This window comes from Pseudopipra pipra, chromosome 1 (genome assembly GCF_036250125.1).
Source record: "Pseudopipra pipra isolate bDixPip1 chromosome 1, bDixPip1.hap1, whole genome shotgun sequence".
In the NCBI taxonomy this organism is placed as follows: domain Eukaryota; kingdom Metazoa; phylum Chordata; class Aves; order Passeriformes; family Pipridae; genus Pseudopipra; species Pseudopipra pipra.
In genome coordinates, this window is record NC_087549.1 from 128,269,581 (window position 1) to 128,292,726 (window position 23,146).

A 23,146-nucleotide genomic window follows, 5' to 3' on the forward strand; every position below is an offset into this window, starting at 1 on the left:
TCCAATTTTCCAGATTTCATCAAATTGACATCAATATATTTCTTCTCTGTCCTTGGGAAAGAAAGGGAGGTGTTTGCCAAAATTCAATTTACTGATCAAAGACTTCAATTTACTTTTTGTCTTAAGGGTATGTGGTGGGGGACACCTGGGTAAGACAATACATTTGCCCAAATCTCAGTTTAAAAATTTTACCTGAAAACATCCAGCCTAAAAGATACACAAGAGACATGGAGAATTTTGCATCCAAGTGATTCAAGTTTTACAAGTAATAAAAAACAGAACATGGGGTCTGATACTGCAATTATTACCACTGCCCAGCATAACAAACTTTCATCTCTATCAGTGCCAGGTAAAAACTCCAGAGGGCAATATTTGTTTCAATGAAGTTTCAATCATGGACATCGTGTTTTATCATTTCATCATTTCTCCTTTCATTGCCTGTAACTCAGCATTTCATAATACAATCATTGTATAGAATACGCATCATTCATGATTCTTGACGAAATGGAGTGTTTAGATTTCACTAATTCAGAAACAAAAATCATAGCATGAATTTGAAATTAATGAATTGAAGCTAACATTCCAAAAGAAGAACCAAACTTCCACATGAAAATGCTCCTGGTAAGCAGGACCAACAGCTTAAGTACCAAGTATCATATACTGTAAACTTAATCCACGTTTTTCTTTTGCATAAGAGGCAGAATGTACACTGTTACAGATACTCAGCAATCACATGGACCAGCACAAACTAATGTGTTTGGGTTTGTTTGCTTTTTTCAGAGAAGAACCACAACATAAGAAAAACATTAAGCTATTAGAGAGTATCCAAAGAAGGGCAATGAAGATGGTGAAGGGTCTAGAGGGCAAGCCATATGCAAAATGGCTGAGGTCACTTGGTCTGTTCAATTTCTTCTCTTCTGGAGAAGACGAGACTGAGGGGAGACCTCTTTGCAGTCTACAACTTCCTCGTGAGGGGAAGAGGAGGGGCAGACACTGATCTCTTCTCTCTGGTGCCAGTGAAAGGACCTGAGGGAAGCATTTGGATGATATTCTCAGGAACGTGCTGTGACTCTTGGGGCTATCCTGTGCAGAACCAGGAGGTGGACTTTGATGATCTTTGTGCGTTCCTTCCAACTCAGGATGTTCTATCATCCTATGAAATGACAGTAGACAGGAACATGCCTAATACTGTTCACTACCACTTACACTGACCACTCCAAATAAAAACACATGTGCACACACAGATATACTTATCAACAGCCTATAAAGAGACAGAAACTACTACCTACAGAGTGAAAAAGAGGTCACAATAGTTTTGGTATAGCTTAGAAATTAATGGCTAACTTGCATAAACTGTTCACATCAGATCTTCAAGGTACTAGGATCTGAAGAAGAAAAAACCTTACTCTTAGTACTCTTTCATCACTCCACAGAAAGCCAGCTTATGTGTTCCCACTTTTGCTTGAAATGAAGGTGGTGGGCACCTTAACTCTTAGCATCTGTAAAAACTGCACCCACTACCCCACTCTGTGAGGTATCCCACCACCCATTCAGAAGGAATGAAAAGGATAACTTACAGACTGACAATCTTCCTGCCCTTATGTTCTCCATCCCTCAGGAGTGACCCCGTCCCTCTAGTGCAAGAACAGTTGGCCTTCTCTCCTAGCACTTTTAACTCCTAACTCCTTCTTTGTAGGTAAGAAAAAGTGCGGAGTTTTAGCTTTGATGTTATTTGTTATTTTCTGGGGTTGTCAGGAATTGGCAAAGACCCCTTTAGAGATTGAGTTTTGGGAGTTTTTGTGTGTCTCAGTGTGCTGCTAGGTTAGATGATACAGCTCTTTTAATGCAATTCAATAGGTGACCCCTGAATGATGTGGCTGGGGTGATAATCTAGTGCAGCGAATTAAGAAATTCATTTGAAAAAGGCACTTTTCAAAGAGAACAGAGGAAGGGATTGGAACTGTGGATATCTTATCTGAACTTACATAGTGGAGCCTTCCCCTAAGAGATACACCTTTCAGTGGAAAACTGGAAGCATTAGCACTGACAGTTCTCCAGTACGCTGCTCAAAGAATTTATCTTCTAAACCACAACTATGACATGACTTTCCCAAGACACGGATTTAATAAGCAAAATTACCTTCTCATCCTTAAGTAGTGTTCTTAATGACTGCCTATATAACAAACCAAATTTTGCCTGTTATACACAGTAAAAGATTTTTTTTTTTTAATGATTCACTTTTATGAACAATAAATACACTTTTTCCTTTTACTCAGGACTGGTGAAACCACACCTGAAACACTGTTCTGGGCTCCCCAGTACAAAAAACCAGTTACTGGAGTGAGTCCAGCAAAGGGACTATGAAGATGATTAAGTGACTGGAGTATCTCTCATATAAAATGAGGTTAAGCAGGCTGGGATTATTTAGTCTGGAGAAGAGAGGGTTCACTGGGAATCAGTGTGTAAATACCTGAGGGGGGAAGAAAAGAGAGCCAGACTTCTTAGGGGTGCTGAGTGAAAGGACAAGAGGCAACAGGCAAAAACTGAATACAGGAAATGTTAAACATAAGAATATTTTTTTTTTTACTCTGAGAAGGAACAAACAACAGAACAAGCTGCCTAAGAGGTTGCAAAAACTCCATCCTTGGAGATATTCAAAACCCAATCAACAGCCCTGAGTTATTTGAGTTAGGGGGCTGGGACAGACCAGCTCTAGAGGTCTTTTTGCATCTCAAGTGTTCTGTGATTCTGTTTCTAATAAAAGCAGAAATGATTTAGACAAGTCTTTCAAAATTAAGGAAAATCAAAGTCCTGCAGTTTATTTATTGTTCTTTAATGTGAAAAACTAAGATTACCACAGGAGTTTTAGAAGCCCGCTGGTTTTCTTATCTCTTTTTCCCAGCAAGTGTTATTAAAAGAACTGTCAGTAGGTACCAGCAGACAATAAGCTGGTTTTATGTAAATTTAAACAATTTATACTATGACAAAGTAACACTTTTATTTTTTCTCTTTTCATCTGCTCTGCCTTTTCAGATATTAAACTGCTGTTTTCACACTTTTTACATACCAGTAGTTGCACATCTTCTGCAAAATATAGAAAAACTTCAATTAAATATTACTGGATTGATACACATTACACAACTGGACTACTAAAACTAGCACTACTGATTTTACTCATGCAAAATTAAAATCTTAACAGATATTACATTTGCTTTTAAAAGAGGACATTTTAAGTATTTTTTTTCCTCAAGTGCTTTTCTTAACATCCCTCCACAGTTGTTCACTGGCAGTTATAGTCTTCATCAAGCCAGAAAAATCTAAAAGTTGCCCTGTTCTCTTGCCATTTATTAAAAATGGGTCTTCAATTCTGAAGCAAACAGCTCTATAAATAAAGTTATCCCTGTCACAATTTCTCATCTTGTTAATGAATCTTGTTTGTTATTCTTTCTGAACACCTTCAAACATCAATTGGTTTTTTTTAAGTGCTGATTTTTTGGCCACATTTTGCCTCATCTTTAAATAACTTCATTTTTCCTCCTCTCAGTTCTTGCATCATGAAATGCTAATGCAGAATATACACTGCCAGGAAGTTATGTCCTCAGCAGTCACAAGATTGGATCTCTTCTAGCTTTCACGTGAAATTTCAGATCTTCATTCTCTACTTTGAGGTTTACAGAATTTGAAAACTGATTTTTCCTCTATGCATTACTCATTTACATTCCTCTCTACCTACTTAGTCCTCCTCTTGTCTCCTTTTCTCAGTTTCCCAAAAGCTCTGTCTTGAGCAGCACTTCCACATTTTCACCTATTTCTCAAAATACTTTAAAAAATACAAATAATTTAAATAGAAATATAACTTAAATATCCTAAATGTCTCAAAACGAGTTGATATTCTCAAATAAAAATTGCTCTGGACTTGCACAAATTCTTTCCAATTACACCAGCTATATATTCTGTTCTACCTACTTAATATCAAGTTCAATAAGCATTTATGAAGTACACTTCACTTCCAGAAAATTCTTCTGCAAACCTTCTCATGTAATCTGAGTTTCTATACAGAAGGACAGACAGTTCAGAAATGCATAAAGACTCTGCTACCTCAAAAATAACCCTATGAAGGAAACGATAGTCAAATCAACAATTTCAATGGACTTCACAATTTCATGAAGACACAGTTTAAAGATGATTTTTTTTATTTTATTTGCCGTTTACCAGGCATAAACCACAAGTCTGTGCTCACATTTGGTTGTGCTAATGAACATGGTCTCTGTTAGATGCAAAAATGCAGGCATGAATCCCATCCATTAACTTTTATGTTTTTATTCACCTGGATAATTGAGCAGAAATGGGAATACTGAAATAAGAAGTCCATGCCACAAGGTCCAAGGAGACGTCCATTTTGAGGCCTGGGAAGGCTTAATACAGGCATACTTACTATTTCCCTAGATAATAACATCAGCACCAGGCATAATTTGTCTCTGACTGTAAGTAACAAGAACACTTTAAAAAGCTATTCAAATTTATGAGATTTTTAAACCCAAGGATAAACCCTGGCCACAGTTTACGCTGAAGTGTGCACTTTAATCTATACAATATTTTCTTACCAAATTATAATCAAGTTTCTGCTGTGCAATTTTGGTGCTGCTATTGCTAGCTTTTATTGCTGTATTAAATTGTTAGCAAACAGCTAAAGGCTGCAAAAACAATTTCATAACATCTATTTCATTTTTAATAGTCCTTTGTAAGAAACAGCTCTGAAATTATTGCTTACATATTATGGTCAGATAAACGCCAACAAATTCCATTGTTTAGGTTACTGCCATTAGGATTTTTACAATTATTTTAGCCTTTATTACAACATTATTTTTTAGACTTTAGTAAGTTAACTATCAGTCCACTACTATCACTGAATTATACTTGTATTCACTTCTATCTTCTCAGGTTAAAACTGAGCAATGCTTCAACTTTAAAGTATGGTACCATTTTCACCTTTGACTATCACTACCATTTCAGTTTCCTCTCAAAACCACAAAAAACTCTTCAAAATTGCTTTAGCACGTGTAGGATGCTGAAGCTTTGATAAAGTCCTGAAGGTGCTATCAGATGCCACAGTTTTTCTAAGACACATCCTACCCTTAAAACCCAATTGTACACATTAGTTTACAGGAAAAGGAGGAAGTTAGTTGCTAGTGTTTCACTTTTAGCTACAAATATTTAAATTACAACAAACTGAGGTCCTCTTCCCAGAAGGTAAGATTATTTTGAATTTGTCAAAGTGAGCACGCCTTCTTGACCAACCATTAAATAATGTGAAAGAAAATATGTTACAACATATACATATTTTCTTTCAAGTAACTTACTGTACAACCAAAACTCTATGTTTATTTCCAGTGATTTCAAACTAAACCATTTTATTCATATTTAGATGCCCCCTCATGGAAACAGAATGACATCAACCATCATCCAAAACATTGAAATCAGACGGAAGAAGGATAAATTAGGTGCCAAGAAAATGTCACACATCCTTAAGAAAGCAAAAGCTGTGTTTTTCAAAGATAAAATTGTATGCTGCGCTAGAAACAAGCAAGGCTTTTCATCAGTTCTGAAACAGGAAACCGAAAGGTGCCAAAGGATGCATGAACCACACTCTGGACAAGTAATTTGTCTGCCCAAGTACTCTTACATGTGTTACTGTAGATGCAGACAAGCTCCTGTATGACATAAACAGATAGCCTCTTTCTGTTTTCTCACTCCTTAAAAGTTTATCCTTTACCAAGTGACAAGTGCTGACCTTTCATTCTACCATGTAGGTTCATGTTTTGCTCCCTTCTACAATCATTTTTAGCAATATACATAAAAAATTACAAGAAGAAATAAGTGTACTGCATGTGCTGTGCTGTATAGCTGATGTGTAAAATCTCTGATTGCTAATTAGAAAGGATGCTTCACTGAATTATCATACATACTTGGTATGCAATTACTGCAAAGCAACAACATCAATTAACCTTACAGAGCAAGGTGTTCAATATTGATGCTGGAGATATGCACATTTTCTTTCGCCCAAAATCTGTACAATCCAATGTCATAAACAATGTATATCTAGAATAGCTCTGCTTTTGACTTTAAAGTAGAGGTTTCTGTATTAAAATTCAAATGCTTGGCCACCCTCCCTCTACTTTCCTAACCTAACTTTTGGTTCTATTTAATAAGAAAAGGAAAAGTCAGCAAAACAAAATGTCAACATTAAATCATTTCATAGCATTTTGTGTCAGAAATGTAATGGAAAATGTGCACATCATGGGAAAGGTTACTGTTCTTCCAGAACATCTTTTCACTTGGTTCAGGGCTCATCCCTCTACATAACTGTGCAGGCACTACTGATGGTTGTTCTCCTTGGGCTTAATTTGGCAGTTAAAGGATTGTGGCATTTTCAGGAAACCACAGTGCAGTGATTTTAGTGGTTATCCAGCTGAAAGTGATGCTATGATTTAGAATAATTACTATGTTTATGTGCAATGGTAAAAGTCAGTTACTAAACCATATTCCAATCATAACTTACACTTAACTGACTATTTCCCTAATACAGAATCACATCAGATCTCAAAGTCAAAATTAGAGGGATTTAGTGTTCCTCAACAGTAAGTACACATGCAATACAACAACATTACTGTACTTAGTTTAACTGACAATTCGGTAAGGAAGATGTGGGGGAACGGGATGAGTTCAGTTAGTTAATCAAAGAACTGCACATTAATTTATGTTTGACCTTTGCTTTTATACAACCAGTGATATGAAAAGGAGAAGACAAACATTAATGAAGTTACTAGTCCTTCCTCAAGATGAAGTCAAAGATAGACTTAAAAATTTAGCTGTAACTTTATTCAAGACAGCATGGCAAAATTCTTAAATTGCATGTTTCACACCTCCACAAGACAACAATATAAAAAAACCCATTTCTTCAATTGACAAGATTAAAAATAAAAAAAAGAAACTTCCAGGCAAAGAACAAGTATTAAAAAATCCGTATAGAAAAAAAATCTCAAGAAGAAGACGAAAGAGGTTGTTATAAGGTAATGAACTGCTACCTGAATCATTCAGTGATACTGAATTCCTGTCTTAATATAGAATCTTGCCCCTGGCATTTTAAATGGCATGAAGCAAATCAGATACAAAAATTTAATTTCATTGAGATGAGAATGTAAAGGAATCACACAAAATCTAAGTAATAACAACAGTCTCAACAGTTGTAAAGGAGATCCAGTTTTATTAATTGAAGGCAGAACAAAATCAGAATCCAGCCTTGGATATGACACAGATGAAAAACATTTAAAACCAAAATTTAATTTGGAAAAAATCCAACAAAAATTAAAAAATATGCTAAAGAAAGAAAATTAATAACAAGGCAGAAAAATAAATGAAAAATATTCTATTTTACAAATTCCTAAATTTTGCATACAGAAAAAAATTACTTTAGTAATAGACTTTAGATTATTCAATCTGTAATTTCAATGACCATACCATGAGGGAACTAAAGTAAGTCAAGTGACAGTAGAGAAAATCCAGTGGATATCAAAATCATGCTGAAGTACGGGAAAACAAAATAAAACCTACGAATCTATTCTTTTTCCCAAAAAAACCAAAGGTATTCTATAAAAAGATCGATATTAATGACATAATTCTCAAATTACCTATTTAGATGTTATTATATGCAAATTATTTCAGCTACCTCAAAATAAAGTTCAATATTAAAACTGGATTTCTCTTGTAACATATGCTGAAAAAAAAAAATCTTTACCAAATATATCATAATGCTGAAGAGGCATTATGATGAGAATTTTTTTTATTATTATTATTATTTTTCATCTTTTTATAAGTATGTTCTCCAGTAATTAACTTTGCAATATCTCAGCCTATAGCACTATTAAGCTAAAAAAAAAAAAATCAATATCCCATATACACACAGATTATCTACAGCCTCTCAGGTAAGAATAACATAAGTAAAATTCCTGATTTAGACCCAAATTAGCAAGCAACTGTACGCAACTTTGCTCCACTGATTTATTAATGAAAACTTGTGCTATATGCCATTTTAATTATGTGAAGAACAACTCTGCTCAGTGTTGAGAAAAGTGACTTAAAATCCTTAAGCTCACCATATCTCTAACTGCTTTTCATGTATAAGTTTCTTTGGTAATGTTAAAAAAAACCCCAAGACAAAATTAGTTTTGAATAGCATAGATGAAGTTTTGCACCCAAACTTCAGGTCACCTACTACCTAAACCCCACACAGATTAAGTAACTACAGATCAAAGACTTGCACAAGTTTTGGGCAGCAGTAACAAATGTGAGAAAAAATGAGCACGTAACAGTAAGAATCACTCTTTTCCATCTTAAGACTTCTTACTCTAATAGCCCATAATTTACATTACAGTTCTGTGGAGAGATATTTAATTGAGAAAACTGACTGCACAGATGCTCACTTGACACTAATTGTAACAAGTCAAAACTGATGCTGCAACACAGCATTTAAATGGTCATTGTCTCCTGCTGTGGTCTTCTACCACATTATTTTAATACCTGAACATGAACATTCTCAGGTTATAAATTTCATAACTATAAATTTCAGTCTTGTGGCTTCTGTAGCAATGGCTCAGCTTAACAATGCAAAACAACTGACTTGATAATGAACTTAACATTTGTTTTTTGAGTATGCTATAGCACAAAATGCTCTGCTGTGATAACCTTGCTGCATGAAAGTGACTGAAGCAGTTTGGCCAGAATGATGAACTATCTGACACATTCAAACGCCAACTGAATTGAATTATTTGATGCAATTATGATGCTGTAAGGAAAAATTCTTAATAATGCCCACAAAAATAAGAAGCTACTGACCCCATCAAGATAGATATTTTTGCAGTCATAACCTATTACTGGTAACCAGACTGGGAAATAATTTGATATGTCATGAGTCTCCCCTCTTCCATCACAAATATTGTGATTTCAGATTCTCTGCATCTTGCTTCATTAAGTAATTTTAATCTTCTGAAGAGTTATCTTGTTCAATGATTGCTTTATCTAAAGAGCTCACTCATTACTTATAGCAAAGATCTCTGGTGTTATTTTTTTTATTTAATAAATTATTATAAATCCTAGGAGTTATAGAATACAAAAAAAAGGGGTGCAAAGGTCTCTGATGCATATATTTCCTAGGGCAATCAGAAAAATAATAAATAAATCCTGAGATACATAGCTGTCTGGGGAACAGATCACAACTGCAACATACAGTTTCAGGCTGTAATGTACAAACCCATGATTGCAGCACAGACTTGATCAAGCAGCTGTAACTGAAGGAGAAAAAAGGATAACTAAATATTAAAAATTCAGTAATCAAAAAATGTAAAAATACTACTTGTCAGTGGAAAACAAAGTAACCCTGCAGAACTACTTATTTACAAGTGATTATCTTGTTACATACTTCTAAAGTTTATGACACTGGTACAGAAGCTTTTTGGATCAGCATACTTCTAATATCAATACTAAAAACTTCTGACATTGAAACTTACAGCTGAAGAGTTCAAAAACTTCTACTGTTCACAAAGGTTCTACAGATTAAAGCCCACTATAGAGAACTTAAAAAGATTAATGTTGAACTTCAAGAAGGTTTGACTGACAGATCACTAAACAGTTCAGGAAATAATGTGAAAAAAAATACTTGGGGAATGCTCACACTTCTCCCCCCCATTCACTGGTAAGAGGAACACTTCTAAAATACCACAATAATACTCCAAAGGGTTTTAGAATTTTCACTACACTGAAGAGGGACAAATAAGCATTTTTCCTCTATTCTAGATACTTTAAAGATTTATATTTCTTCCCAGTGTATTAATAGGAAATACCATTAAGCACCCCAAAAATTCAAAGAAATCCTTTTTTGGAGGGTAGGGAGGAGATCATCCTTTGCTGGACCTGCATTTGATCAGAAAGCACAGTAGGCCAGATAACTGTTCATGCAGTTTTGCTCTCCTTTTCAAAAGGAAGGCTCAATGCTAAACTTTACAGAAAAATTACATCAGATGGTCCTGTGCATATTTCCCAACCTGACTTTCTCAATTCTGATAACAGAATTGAATGGAAACAAGCCCTTTAATCATGGCAGTAACTACAATATTTCAGTTTTGGGTCACTCCTACACAAACTACCTCTAAGAGTTCCTTCAAGGTAATCAAACCAGAGACAGAACAAAAAATCAGTATCCAAAGACATGAGCTTTTATTCTTTAGAATATTCTTCTGTGGTTTAAATTTCCATAAGAGTTAACCAGCAAAACAATCAAGGGAGAAAAATAATCTGGGCTTCAATTCAAATTTGCTGTCTCATTTCAAGGAAATAACAGACAAATGTACTAAAGAAATCCATTAGGTATCAGGTAAATAGACTGGTGCCTAATTAACAGAAAACTCAAGAATCTGCCAAGGACTTTTTGCAGTACAATTTCAAGTGTTCCAGGCACATGCAGCTTCAGGGAGTGGGGTAGCCCAGATGCAAACGCACCTAGCAGTCTGCTTCTAGAGAAACCTTGAACAACAACAGCATAAATCTTATTACCAGACCTATGCCTGACTTCTAGGTACTTGGCAAGAGAGCTTCACAATGCCTATGGCTTTTTTTGAAATTCTGCCCTAGCGTACAAATTTACATGAAATGAAAAACCTGTGGTATTTTACAGTAAAATGCATTGCAACACAGGTACTTTAGTTTGAATAAAGTCCTCTCTGAGGAAAACTGTGCATTTGTCATTATATGTACTATCCTGCTATCTAGCATAAAAAAGGAACTCTTTTTAGAAGGCAATACAATGAAGCAAATGATGCAAAAAATTATCTAACAGGTAACTTGAGCAATTAGAAAAGTTAACTTACAGAATTAATCCCTGTAAATTACATAGCAGAAATAAACTACACCACTGAATGTTACATTTCCTTTCATTCTCTTAGTTCATTCCAGTAAAATAACGCATTTGTTATCCTCTGTAAAACATAAGACTGTTGCAAATTGTTGCTTAACTAACTAACATTTTCCTTGTGATTAATCCCTACATTAGTGGTCTTAAACTTCTACTACTGTAAATCATAGGTTTTCCATCACTATAATGGACTGTTAATTTTGTTACAGTGCATTGAAGGTAATTAATAATTAATGTTCTTGTTCTGGAATAAACTCGAGCTCATGAAGAGCATCAAAGGAAGAAATCCTTAATTTTAAGTTTAGCATGCCTCTCTGCATGGAAATGTAAGAAATAAAAATGCAAATATAAACTTACACAAGACAAATACAATTAAGGAAACATGTCCAGTGACATTTCTTGAGAGAAAACTTTCAGAGGATTCAAAAGAGACTGTCCAGAAAACACTTTCTTTCAAGAACAGAATTAAAGCTGACCACTGTGTGCAGCTAAGGATGCAAACCTTTATAAATTATCATCCTAAACCTGATACATACATTTGTATCATCAGAATTACAGATGCTGAAAGATTTTCAGTTACAGTATGACTGGATAACTCAAAGTTATGCCAAACCTTACTGTCAGTTTTACTCAATATTTTTTTTTGTTTAGTAAATATGACACTGCATATGTTTTCTTCTTTCCTACTCCTCACCTTCCCCTTTTAGGTCTGCCTTGATACACTGACTGTATGCGCAGCACATTACACTCCCTTGCAAAGTGTGACAGTAGATTGGGAAAAATAAGTACTTTCACATTTAGCTTACTTCCTATTAAACATATGCATTAAAAATAAGTACTACATACACGCTTAATGACTGCCTTCACAGATTTACATTTTTGAATACTTTATAACCAGCATTCAAATTTTCAAAAAATTCTATTCTCTGTTGTTTCGAATAAATGACCTTCATTTTTTTTACACTCTCTGTAATGCTGAAGTCATAATTTTGTTTCAGTTGCTGCAAATCAAATGAAATGGAAAATTCTAACTTAACAGACAATACAGAAGAAAAACTCAATACACAAAACTACAAAAGAATGTATTACAACATGCTTGCTCTAAATCACGGGACGAAGAAATGGAATGTTTTTCAGAGATTTCTTTAACCTGATTTTGGCCCATACGTAACCTATATTTTAATTTTACTCTGCTTTTCTCAAATCTACAGTTGAGATGCCAATTTTATGTAACGTACTGCATTCCTAAATATTACCCAAGCACATCTTAAAGCTAACAACTGAAGGTATATTTTTTTTTAATAGCAGCAGTTGAGAACTAGTTAATTTTTTGAGAAGGGGCCACCTCTAAAGAAGTGAAGTCAATTAGAAGTCCTCTCTCAAAATGTTTTAAACTGGATTAGCTTGTGGATTCTTATTTAAAAACGTGTTCAATATATTAAAATTATCTACACAATTCATCCTAATTTTTATTCTACCAAAGCAGAACAGACAGTAATACCATGCTAGAAGCACTTTGTGTGTACAGCAGTATAATCACTTACTGTGGAGTATGGTACAATACGAAGGGCAAGCTTTACCTATTACGTATTGAGCCACCTGAAATATACTTCTTTAACCATGTTTCTATTAAATATGGTGAAATTCTAGAAGGAACTATTGGGGAGCTGCTTTTAAAGATTTGCATTAGTGAGTTGTGGCCTGACAAAAATTAAAAACCCTAGGAGATTCTTCTGCAAGATATATCATTCTAAGCAATTCATGCACAAGTGCAATAGGCACTCAGGAAACCTATTAAATGTCTAAACTACATAGAACTAAAAAAAATTCACAAAATAAAACAAAAGAAAAGCATCATTAGCTAAATGCTCTCTAAAACAGCAGAGGTCAGTTCTAAAAACAAACAGAACCTTAAAAATTATTTTCTGAGTTTTTTAGAAAATTTATCTTTCACATCATGCTTTAGAAAGTCCTGTATTTCAATGTAAATCTTCAATTTCAACAAATATTTTCAATATTTGATTACTGCTTGAGAATGAGGAGTATATTGTTATAGGTACCCTCTGGTTTCACAATACTTTAGTTTCTAACCCCCATTATAGCTCTTTTGACTGAACTCTTATCTCTTTTAAAAAGTGCTGTGTCTTCATGCCTTACATTATACCCATCTGTGTCAAATATATTTAAAAATCACCATATTTTACTACCATTCCTCTCAAAACTCAATTACAGTTTATTTGAGTAAAAAGATACTCAAAATCTACACTTTTCTCTAATTACAGATATAGTTTTCTCGCTGTCATTTATAATGACAGTTACAGATCCAACTTTGCCTCATTTGAGTACATGCTTTCAATTAACTTTTCACTGTTTGATGGATCTGTAAATCTTGACTGTGCCACTCATTAACCTTGTAAAGGGTAAAAAAATTAGGATTATTTAGTTATCAAAAATTACACAGATGTGTATGGAAGAATTTATAATATAAATTCACTCTAAATTCTAAGAAGAAATTATATCACATAAGGATCACAAGACTGATCCTTTCTTGTGGACAAAACCACAAAAGCTAAACTTTCAGTTCTAGTGCATGCTGCTACAGTGAAACAGTTTATCTATATAATCTGACATCCATGATTAAATAAGCACTATCTTGGCATGTCTACAATACATACACATAAGGCAACTATTAGCATATATAAAAGCAGGGAACATGTCGATGTGTTTTAAGCAAAAACTAATAATTAAAGATATTTTAACATTAATCACTATAGTCACTAAGGCATACTTCAGCCAGTTAATGAAGCATTATAACTCATTAGGATGAAACATACTTTTTTAGGAAGAATTTTAAATCCTTCCATAGGTAATTATTTAAAGATTTTTAAACCATATGAACATGGTAAGTCAAGACATCGAACACGTAACAAATAATCCCTTAATCATCCAATGCTGCACACTAGTACCTAAAATGGAGATCAAAAAAAAAAAAATCTCCATTAGACAATGAGTAGTAACTAGTTAAAAAATACTTTTTTATTCCAGATTCATTACTACACAGTCTGCTGCATTCTTTGAAATGGGAAATAATTTGAAATAGGAAATTATCTTCCTCTAATCCTTACTTAGATCGCAACACTGAAGCAAGGGCCAAATAAATTTTAGAAAAACCTAAAATTTTTAAAAGCAGATTGTCCAAGAGTCATGTAACCAGCCCTGTTTGAGACAACACATAGCAGGAAAAACCAGAAGGCCCTTCAGGATTATTCCTTAAATCTGCAGTTTCACCAGTTGCATATTTCTATTTATCTTAGTGATCAATTTTCATATTTATAAATAATTACAAAACACTTGTTTGGTGAAGAGCAAAGATGATGACAAAGATCTGAGAAGTTTTTGGCTTTGATAACAGTGCCAAACAAAATGGATATTGAAAAAATACTTTGTTTTCCCTCCTAAACACCTCTTGCCCTCCCAACTTGCATTTCAAACACTATTTCTACCATCACAGAGGAGTCCTGCATGATGGTACAGGAAGGAGAAAGCAGCAGTGCAGGCAGAAGGTCACTACTATCACTTTTTGACAACTTAAGAGAAAAAAGGATTCTGAAAACTTTCTCTGACATAACAACACACTGTGAATCACTCCCCTATACAGCTTTGGCTGCAAAGCAGAAAGCCTATCTGTAGCTAGCACCTTATTACAGTCCCTAAATTTACTCTCATCAAATAAAATACAGTTTTAAGAGCAAAAATAATACTAAAAAAATCCAAATTTACTAACTTCACCATAATTTAGTAATTATCAAAACTAAACCTTTAGAAGCAGTGGTAATCTAAACTGGATAAAGTTGCAGCTATTTATAGGAAATATCTGAAGAAAAGTAAGCTTAAATTAATTATCTTTTTTAAAAAGTAACAGGGAAAATAAGAAGATTTAAGGAAATATTTTTCAGAGAATTATGAACAAAGACTTAAAACATAAGAAACTCCTTCTCCCATGCAGGATTAACGTTCAGTTTTCTAGGTTTAATTATGAGGATGGTTTATAAGAGGATCTGTTGGATTTTGGCATGTAGTACACTTATTTTGGCCCTTCTAAATTACTACTAAAATCTTTTCATGTAGTAAACAAGAGATAATATTAATTTTCTACCACTATTTTTTAACTGCAACTTAAATATACAGCTCTTCATGGCATTTTCTCATCTTATCCTTTATGTCCTCCAGTGTGGTATTTAACACTTCTAGAAAAAGCCTAATTCGGTGCTTTTTTCACAGTAAAGCACAGTATATGTTTTACCCAGGGTTCCTTCCCACAACAAAATGGTCTTCCTGCATCTTTTATTTCTTGCAAAAAACAGGGCTGAAGAATGCCCTTTATCTTGTCACAGGCAGTTAAAAACCTGCTGCCACAAGTTCTCATCAGTGTAATTGCAAGAGCAATCACTGTAACATCCCACCTCTATTTCACAGTCTGGGACTGAACAGGATCTAGGATTACCTCACAGTATTAGCTTGTCTGTGTATATGAGAGTCACAAGTTACTAATGAGCTTGCACAGGCGCTCTGCCTCCAATTTGGAAATACAACTACAGTCTGGCACACAATCTTGAAGCTGTAACAATTTCTATGGTAAATCATATGCTGGAATTAATATTAAACCCAGCTATTCTGAGCATGTACAAGACATCTGTACCTGCGACTCTAAAGCTATGTGTTCCTTGCCTATATCAGTGATTCTGACTTTTCTCATAACTCTGATTCCTAGAAATAAATTAAAATACTTCTTTTGGAATAGTCCTTCAGTTAAAACCAGCAATTATATCTGACCTAAAGAGAAGAACCTGTCTAGAGGAATCCAGTTGAAGCATACAGGACCTAAATACAACACACTTTCTTTAATCTGAACTTATTATGAGATCATTTTAATGAAAGCTCAGTAGATTCAATTAAAATCCACTTTCTGGTTGCTAAGCTTCATGATTCTTCTTTCAAGAATTGTGAGCAGTCTCTACAGCTTTGCAAAGAGGCCACAATGCCAGTTATAAAGTCAAAATCTGCAGAAGTTGTGGTCAACAGTAGCTATTTAATAGCAGCTATTCTACACTTTAATTAGATTTTTGCACCTATTAAAACATCATTCAACTTTTTTTTTTCACTTCTGTTTCAGATAAGAAACATGATTATCAAACCCTTTCAAGATCTGCATTAATGGAGGTAGCATTAATACATTTTTAAAAACATAAATTCCTCATAATCCACAGTTCAGCTCATAAAATTGTTAATTTTTTTAATTTAATTACTTTTAGGATGCACCTGTAGCTTTAATATCATTAAAATGCTGGTTAGTTTACCTTCCTGACCTGCCCTAAAACACTGACAATTCACCCTGACAAGAGTAAATTAATTCTCCTCTGTTAGAAAAACAGATTATCTTGGTTATTTACAATGTAAATGTTTTTGCCAGGTCAATAAGTGAATCAAGTCAGTATTTCTGATGCTTCCCCTAAATAAGAGGAGGAAATTGATCGTGTTCTTAAAAAGTACATTTTCTTCATTATAATCATGATGACAAAGTGATACAAATGGAACCTTAACTCCTCATAAGGTCAGAGTATCAAACCTACCTGACTAGATTTTCATTGTCTCCAGTCCCTTTGCAGGTAGCACACTCAGTCCTTAAATCCTCTGACTTGGGCTTCTTTTGCAGAACAGACTGACGTTGCCTTCTTTCCCTGGGAATCCGTTCCTGCCATAGCAGAAGGCAAAAGAAAGGAATGGGGGGGGCAGGGAAAGGAGAGAAGGAAAGCAAATATTTTCAGTTATGGCACTGAAAGTAACACTTTAGTCCAAAGTTTAATTTTTTGTGAAACTGTTAAAAAAACAAACAAACAAAACGTTATATTCCAACCTCAGGTTTTTCTTCTTCAGGCACAAAGCTTCGTTTTCGTCCTCTAGTTCTCTAGAAGAGAATATATTTAAAATTCAATGTTAGGTAACAGAATGTTTTTGCTATTTATCTGTTATTCCTAACAATAACAAAAACATAAGGCAGGAAGTAACTTAAAGCATTAACCACAAAACCACTACCAGACAACTACATTAACCAGTATTAGAACACCAGCTTCACATTCTGGATATAAATCTGTAGAACTAGGTAAAAAGTAAATATAAACACATGAGCATGTTCAGTCTTATTCTAAAAAAGACTATGCTGCCACCAGAACTACAAATCTCTTACAGACTTTCCATAAACTTCCAAACCTAATAATTTGAAATTTGACATGAGCAGTGTATTAAAATAAATTCCTGCTTTATTTGTAAGCCAAGTGATAAGATTAAAAACAAAACTGTATCAAAACTGTATCAAAACAGAAACAGAAAATAACTCTTACAGCTTTTGAGGAGTAACAAGAACTAAAGCTTTCAAACTGCATCTTATATAATGGGTATATGGCAAATGCTCATACAGCTGTAGCATTTACTAATATATGATCAGTACACAACAGGTGGAATGGGTGATACAAAAAGTAGATATTATTTCAGTATTCCACTTGGCCAAAAAGTACAAATACCAACAGTGTGGAGGACAAGATGTTTCCATGGACTATAACAGCAAGCACCAAAGTTTTACAAGCTCTAAGTTAACACACACAACTTGCATGAGTTGAGATTCAGTCACTATGTATTATTTCTTAAACAGAAGCATTATAATTTCCTGCGTTAAAGAACTGCCACAAGTTGACAATGTCACACTCTTTCTTTCTTGTTTAACAGGGAAAGAATACTAAAAAGGATGTGGAAGAAATAAGAAACATCAGAGACTATTCAAGCAACCCAAAATGTCTCATCCACTGACACTAATAAAATAAATAAATAAACTTTAAAATGCTTGTTTTTCTGGGAGGAAATTACTTAGGAAGTAATTTGTTATACAATAAGGAAAAGCACTGACTAATTTATGATTTCTTAAAACTTTTTTTGAAGCAGCTGGTGTGCATTTCAGAAAAAGTAAAAAACATCTCACAGCAGTTTAGATGCACAAGCAGTTATAAATCCAATTCCAAAGAAGTTAGTAATATCAAGCTTCTCCTTTTGGGATCCTCTGTGAAGATGATTTATATTATCTTCAAATTAAGACTGTTCACTATTTTAAACTGTAAATAAACCTGCCACTCCAACACATCTATATCTTTCTACTTATGCAGTTTTCAATCTGTTTATGTTAATAACATACTGTTTGGGAAGTTTTTTCTTTTTTCAGACAGGAGTTAACTGTAGTAGCACTGAATGTAGCAGAATAGAAAATACTAGTCTATTTTGTGCCTCTTTAAAATACTTTAATTACCATTAGGATTCTCTTTCACATTTCACTAAGGATGATTTATTAAAAAATGTAAAACCTTATCTATTTAATACATATCAATATTTACTGTACAATTAATAATATAGTCATAATTGCAGTGTTCTACCTTCCACAAGCCACACAGTAGACACACAAGAGTCTGAATTTGGAAGAAGCCATTTCTTACAGGTAACTGAATTCATCAGTGTCGTATTAGAGGCATTAATTTAACATTGGCTACATGTTAATTATATGTTACACAACCTAAAGTCACTGCAAATTAAAACTAGACCAAAAAAAATTTCATCAGACACCAGTACATTAACTGCCAATTTTATACTTTCAGCCTCTGGCATTACTCCTCAGAACACTTTCAAACTTTGGCAATTTTAAGCCATGTAGGCCCTGCTGAATGCAGCTGTATAAAGATTAAAAAGAAGTAGCTGTAAGGGTGCATGCCAAAATAGGCGTGAGATGGTCCTCACTCTTCATGTTTAAGCAGCAAGAGACAAAAGTGCATGCTTTGTACTACCAGAGTAGTGCTATCTTGAAAAATTATATATAATTTGAAAATCTAGGTAACAATGACATTACTTTTTACCGTAAGTGGAAAATATTACAAGTTAATAACTTCATTTTAAGGAGTGATGAATCATATTTAAACTTCACCAAAATTGAGATACAAGATTTATAAATAATCTAGTCACCTTGGTCACAAAAATGTTTGTTTTTACCTGTCTGCTATACAATGTGTGATGTATATGACCAGGAATGGCACATTAAATTACACTTGCATTATGCTTCCATTAGCTTTCTAAACCTTCAAACATACTTGAGTTTGTCTGACAATCACTAGAAAACAAACATTAAAATCAACACCTTTGGCACACATATTTGTAGGATACTTTATATGCTTTTAAAATAACATAATTTTACATTATTTTTTTTCCAAACTGACCTCCACAGTTAAACATACTTGCAACACTTCTCACATCATTATACTATTGCCACTATTCACCATGGAAAATAACATCAAATTCACAACTGAAAATTGAATATTCTGTGATTTCCAACAACAGCCTGCCAGTAATTTGGCATTTGTAATTTTACATGTTTTCACTAAAGTTACCTTACAAGTTGACAGAAAAGAATTAGATAAACCTGGGTTACTTTGTCCAGTATTATTCACTGCTGTTTGCTTCCAAGCACTGTATTTGCATTTTAAATTGCTTTGAATAATTTCTGTCATTAGCAGGTTCAGAATCAAAACATCAGAGACAATAAACATGAAATACTAGAGCTGTATGTATTTGCCATAAACTATTTAAAATTTAAGATTTCTTATAAAAAAAAAGCTAAAGGAACCTTGTTATTATATAATATATACTACAACTGTAATAAAGTTGATCATAGTCAAAACTTATAACTTTTATCCAGTAAAAGATGCAAATAAAGACAGTGATTTTTAATCAAAACACTTTGCAATTCAATACTACAGAGACACATTCAATTTAGGATTTCCCTGTACCACGAAATGGAGCAAGTCAGTTTTGTGAAACCTGTCCCTGCATTTCCAAAAGTGTTCAAACAGTAAGTCAGGAAAGCAAAACCTCATGTTATCAGTACCCAAACAAAATCCCCATCAATGCCAGTACTATCCCAACAGGTTTTCTGTTTCACTGGAAAAGGTAGATATGCTGTAAAACATCTCTCATTTGGAATGGACAACTCAGTCCAGATCAAAACACAGCTAGGTGTGGATTAGACAGATGCGACACATGCATGACAACTGTGACAAGGTAATACCTTAGGACAGGAATTAAAAAAAAAAAAAAAAGGACTGAAAAATGGGAAATGGTTCAAAATATGTACCAATATAATTTTCTACATGCAGAAATAAAAGGTATCCGTGCAAAATTATTTTAAATATTTTAAAAAGTTTTCAAAAAATATTTCTATTTTTGACATTTAATGTCAGGTGATTGGCAAGTCTTTGGTTGTGTCTCATCCACAGCTTTAGAATTCATTCAGTGGGCACTCAAGTAAGAGCTAACTCTATGTGCTCAGACACTTCCCTACTATTCAGAGTACGATTCCAGCCACTGAGCATTAGAGCCTACAGCATCAATGGAATCACCATGCAGGGACTGACGTTCTGGTTACTACACAGGCAACTTAAGATTTAGAATTATATGCCTATAGCTATAGGCTGATTCTCAGACAAACATGCCAAGGTCATAACCATGATAAAAGTGCAGATTCTATTTTTCATTTCATATCCTTTCACTGTGGCAGTTAAATAATACAAATAAATTAATAAATTGACACTAAAACCAGCCAAACTAATAAAATTTGACCTCCTGATACTACACTATAATTTTCCTATTCCTCCCCTTTTCCAATGACTTCTTAACCTCTCCTTCTCTACCTCATCCAAACCACACCTCCCAACATATCCCAAAGTTCTCTCTATGTCCCCCAAATAAAGTGAGAACATCTTTCTTACGCGGGCCTCATCCTTCCCATCCAGTTGCTCTAAAAAATACTCCAGCACTTAATTACCTTAGGCCTAGACAGTTCTCAAACAAATCTTGTAATAATGGGTCTATAGGTTACTAAAGGCAATGCTACTATACAAAAACTTTGATGACGAAAATGATAAAAGATAAAACAGATTAAATTCTTCTCACAAGTCTTCTTTAGCCTAACATTTTGAGGGGAAAACCACACGCTGATACATAATCAAATGAACTTCTAGATAAACTCTTTAAAATCCCCCAGAAGATTATGTTCCTCGGGTAATGAGACTAAGCCATTTGACTCAATGAAATCATCAAGGTGAAAGCAAGCCATCTTCTCCAAGAATATCTTACTAAGGTTTAGCTTTCACATCAATTTTAATGACTTTACTCTGAAGAGAGTAATGCTCTGAGTAAATGAAACCTGAAGATTAACAATGTCCCTTTTTGTCTTTTACTTCAAAACTTACCATCTGTGGAGGTTGGAGAACCATCTCACAGCAGTAAGACATACAACATTTCACTTATTTCAGTTATTTCATTAACTTCTGACTTTGCATTTATTATTTGGGAAAAAAAATCCTTCCTCTTTCTCTCTAACGTTCTAAAAATTCATACAGTCATTACAAGAGTACCTACAGAGAAACCGTGATGGGCATCACATACAAATAGCTATCAAACCTGGAAAGAAAGAGAAGTAGGAAAAAACCCAACATTGGTTTGCTCCTGTCTAATCTAGCTTGTAATGATCTAAGTTGACAGTTACTAAAATATTCCATAAAATACATATTATTTTATAATATATAATGCAAGCAATAAAGCATAATTAAAAATGTTAGAGAAAGCCTCTGAAAAAAAATAAAAGAAAAAAAATTAGGACAACTAGGGCATACACTTCCATAGCCAAGGGAAAGATAAATAAAAAATTTATTTCCTTCAGACATCAGGTTTTGTGTCACAAAAGTATCCATCTGTGCAGCATTCTGCTGTTACAGAGTGGAAAATTGCGTATTGGCTTAGGGAATTAAATAAATCAGGATATAAAAGGCTGAAATACATAATACTGACATAAGAAATTAATAATAAAACATGAGGTCATAAATAATACAATATGATGTAAACCAAATGTATGAGGGATATGGGGTGACCATGAAAAGATCTCGAGATACTTTAAAAAAAAAAAATCAGACAATTACAAAAAAAGAACTGTCCAAAATGGAATGAAAAAATGTTGTGGGAAAATGTGATCAACAACAGGTTCAAACCCAATTGAAGTGGGTGTCTCCATTCTGAACTTGGAAAAGCTATAAGTGAATGCTTATTTTTCGCATTTTTGTTTATAAGCAACTTGGTAACAACTCTACAACAACATGAAACATGTACAATCCATAAGATTAGATAATGCATTGACCGTAAGACTTTGAATTACCCAAAGCCACCCTGGCCCCATTGTAATGTCTCTGGAAGACACATGCATTAAACCAGTTTATCCAAAGACAGTAATAAACGGCAGAATCTTCTTTTGGGGAAGTTTTGCTTTGCCAGCTGGAAAAAAACCACCAACATGACTGATCCAGAACTGGTCAACTGAAGAAAATCAGGGAGGTGATTCCAAAGAGTCACAAGTATGTACTCCTCTTGAGCTTTTATTAAAGTGGTACTGGAGGATAAAAATTTATTCTGTCACCTGTTTCATTTCTTCTTCGACATGAGAAGATATGGAGGAGTTATCTTCTACATGAGAAGATATAGAGGAGTTAACAATATTAATAATACATGGGAAAGAATATGAAATACTGAAAGCATCTGTGGTCTGTGGCAAGGGTTCAAGTCCACTCCACATAAAGTGGACTGGTTCTGGATTTGATTTGCTAAGCCACTGTTTTTCCAAAAATCAATGGTGATACCTGCATGGCAATTTCAAAAGTTATTTGGGAAAGAAAACAGAAACCTAGAAGGGGTTAGAGAACAATATTTAAGAGAACATAAGCAATTGCCAGTCATTTGCAAAAGCTGTATTAATTCTGCCAACTATTTCAAACATCACAATAGAAAGCACTGCTCCCAGTTTCTCCTTTGCTTAATATGTTAACTGGTTATAATTTTAATTGTTTGCACACGCACACAAAGGCAGCAAAGAGGCCTGGCACACCTGGTGATGTCATTCCAGCTGTGTAAATTCAGGGGTTTCACTACGTTAGCATGTACTGCTTGTGCCAATACACAGGAAAGATGATGATCCTCATTATGCTCATGCTTCTGTACCTCTTGGATGTCACAGAAACAATACTGTCATATACACAGGGCTCTTCTTTT

General features: G+C 34.1%; 1 protein-coding gene across 4 annotated transcripts in view; it reads right to left on the bottom strand.

Annotated features, from left to right (window-relative positions):
• PHF14 (PHD finger protein 14) overlaps positions 1–23,146 on the bottom strand; it is a 156,169-nt gene that overhangs the window by 71,484 nt on the left and 61,539 nt on the right. For all 4 annotated transcript variants that reach the window (XM_064676454.1, XM_064676448.1, XM_064676451.1 and 1 more), the window contains exons 15-16: positions 16,878–16,928; positions 16,594–16,715 (exon numbers count right to left, since the gene is read on the bottom strand). In XM_064676454.1, coding sequence (XP_064532524.1) covers positions 16,594–16,715; positions 16,878–16,928 — 173 coding nt within the window. The remainder of the gene's footprint in view (positions 1–16,593; positions 16,716–16,877; positions 16,929–23,146) is intronic.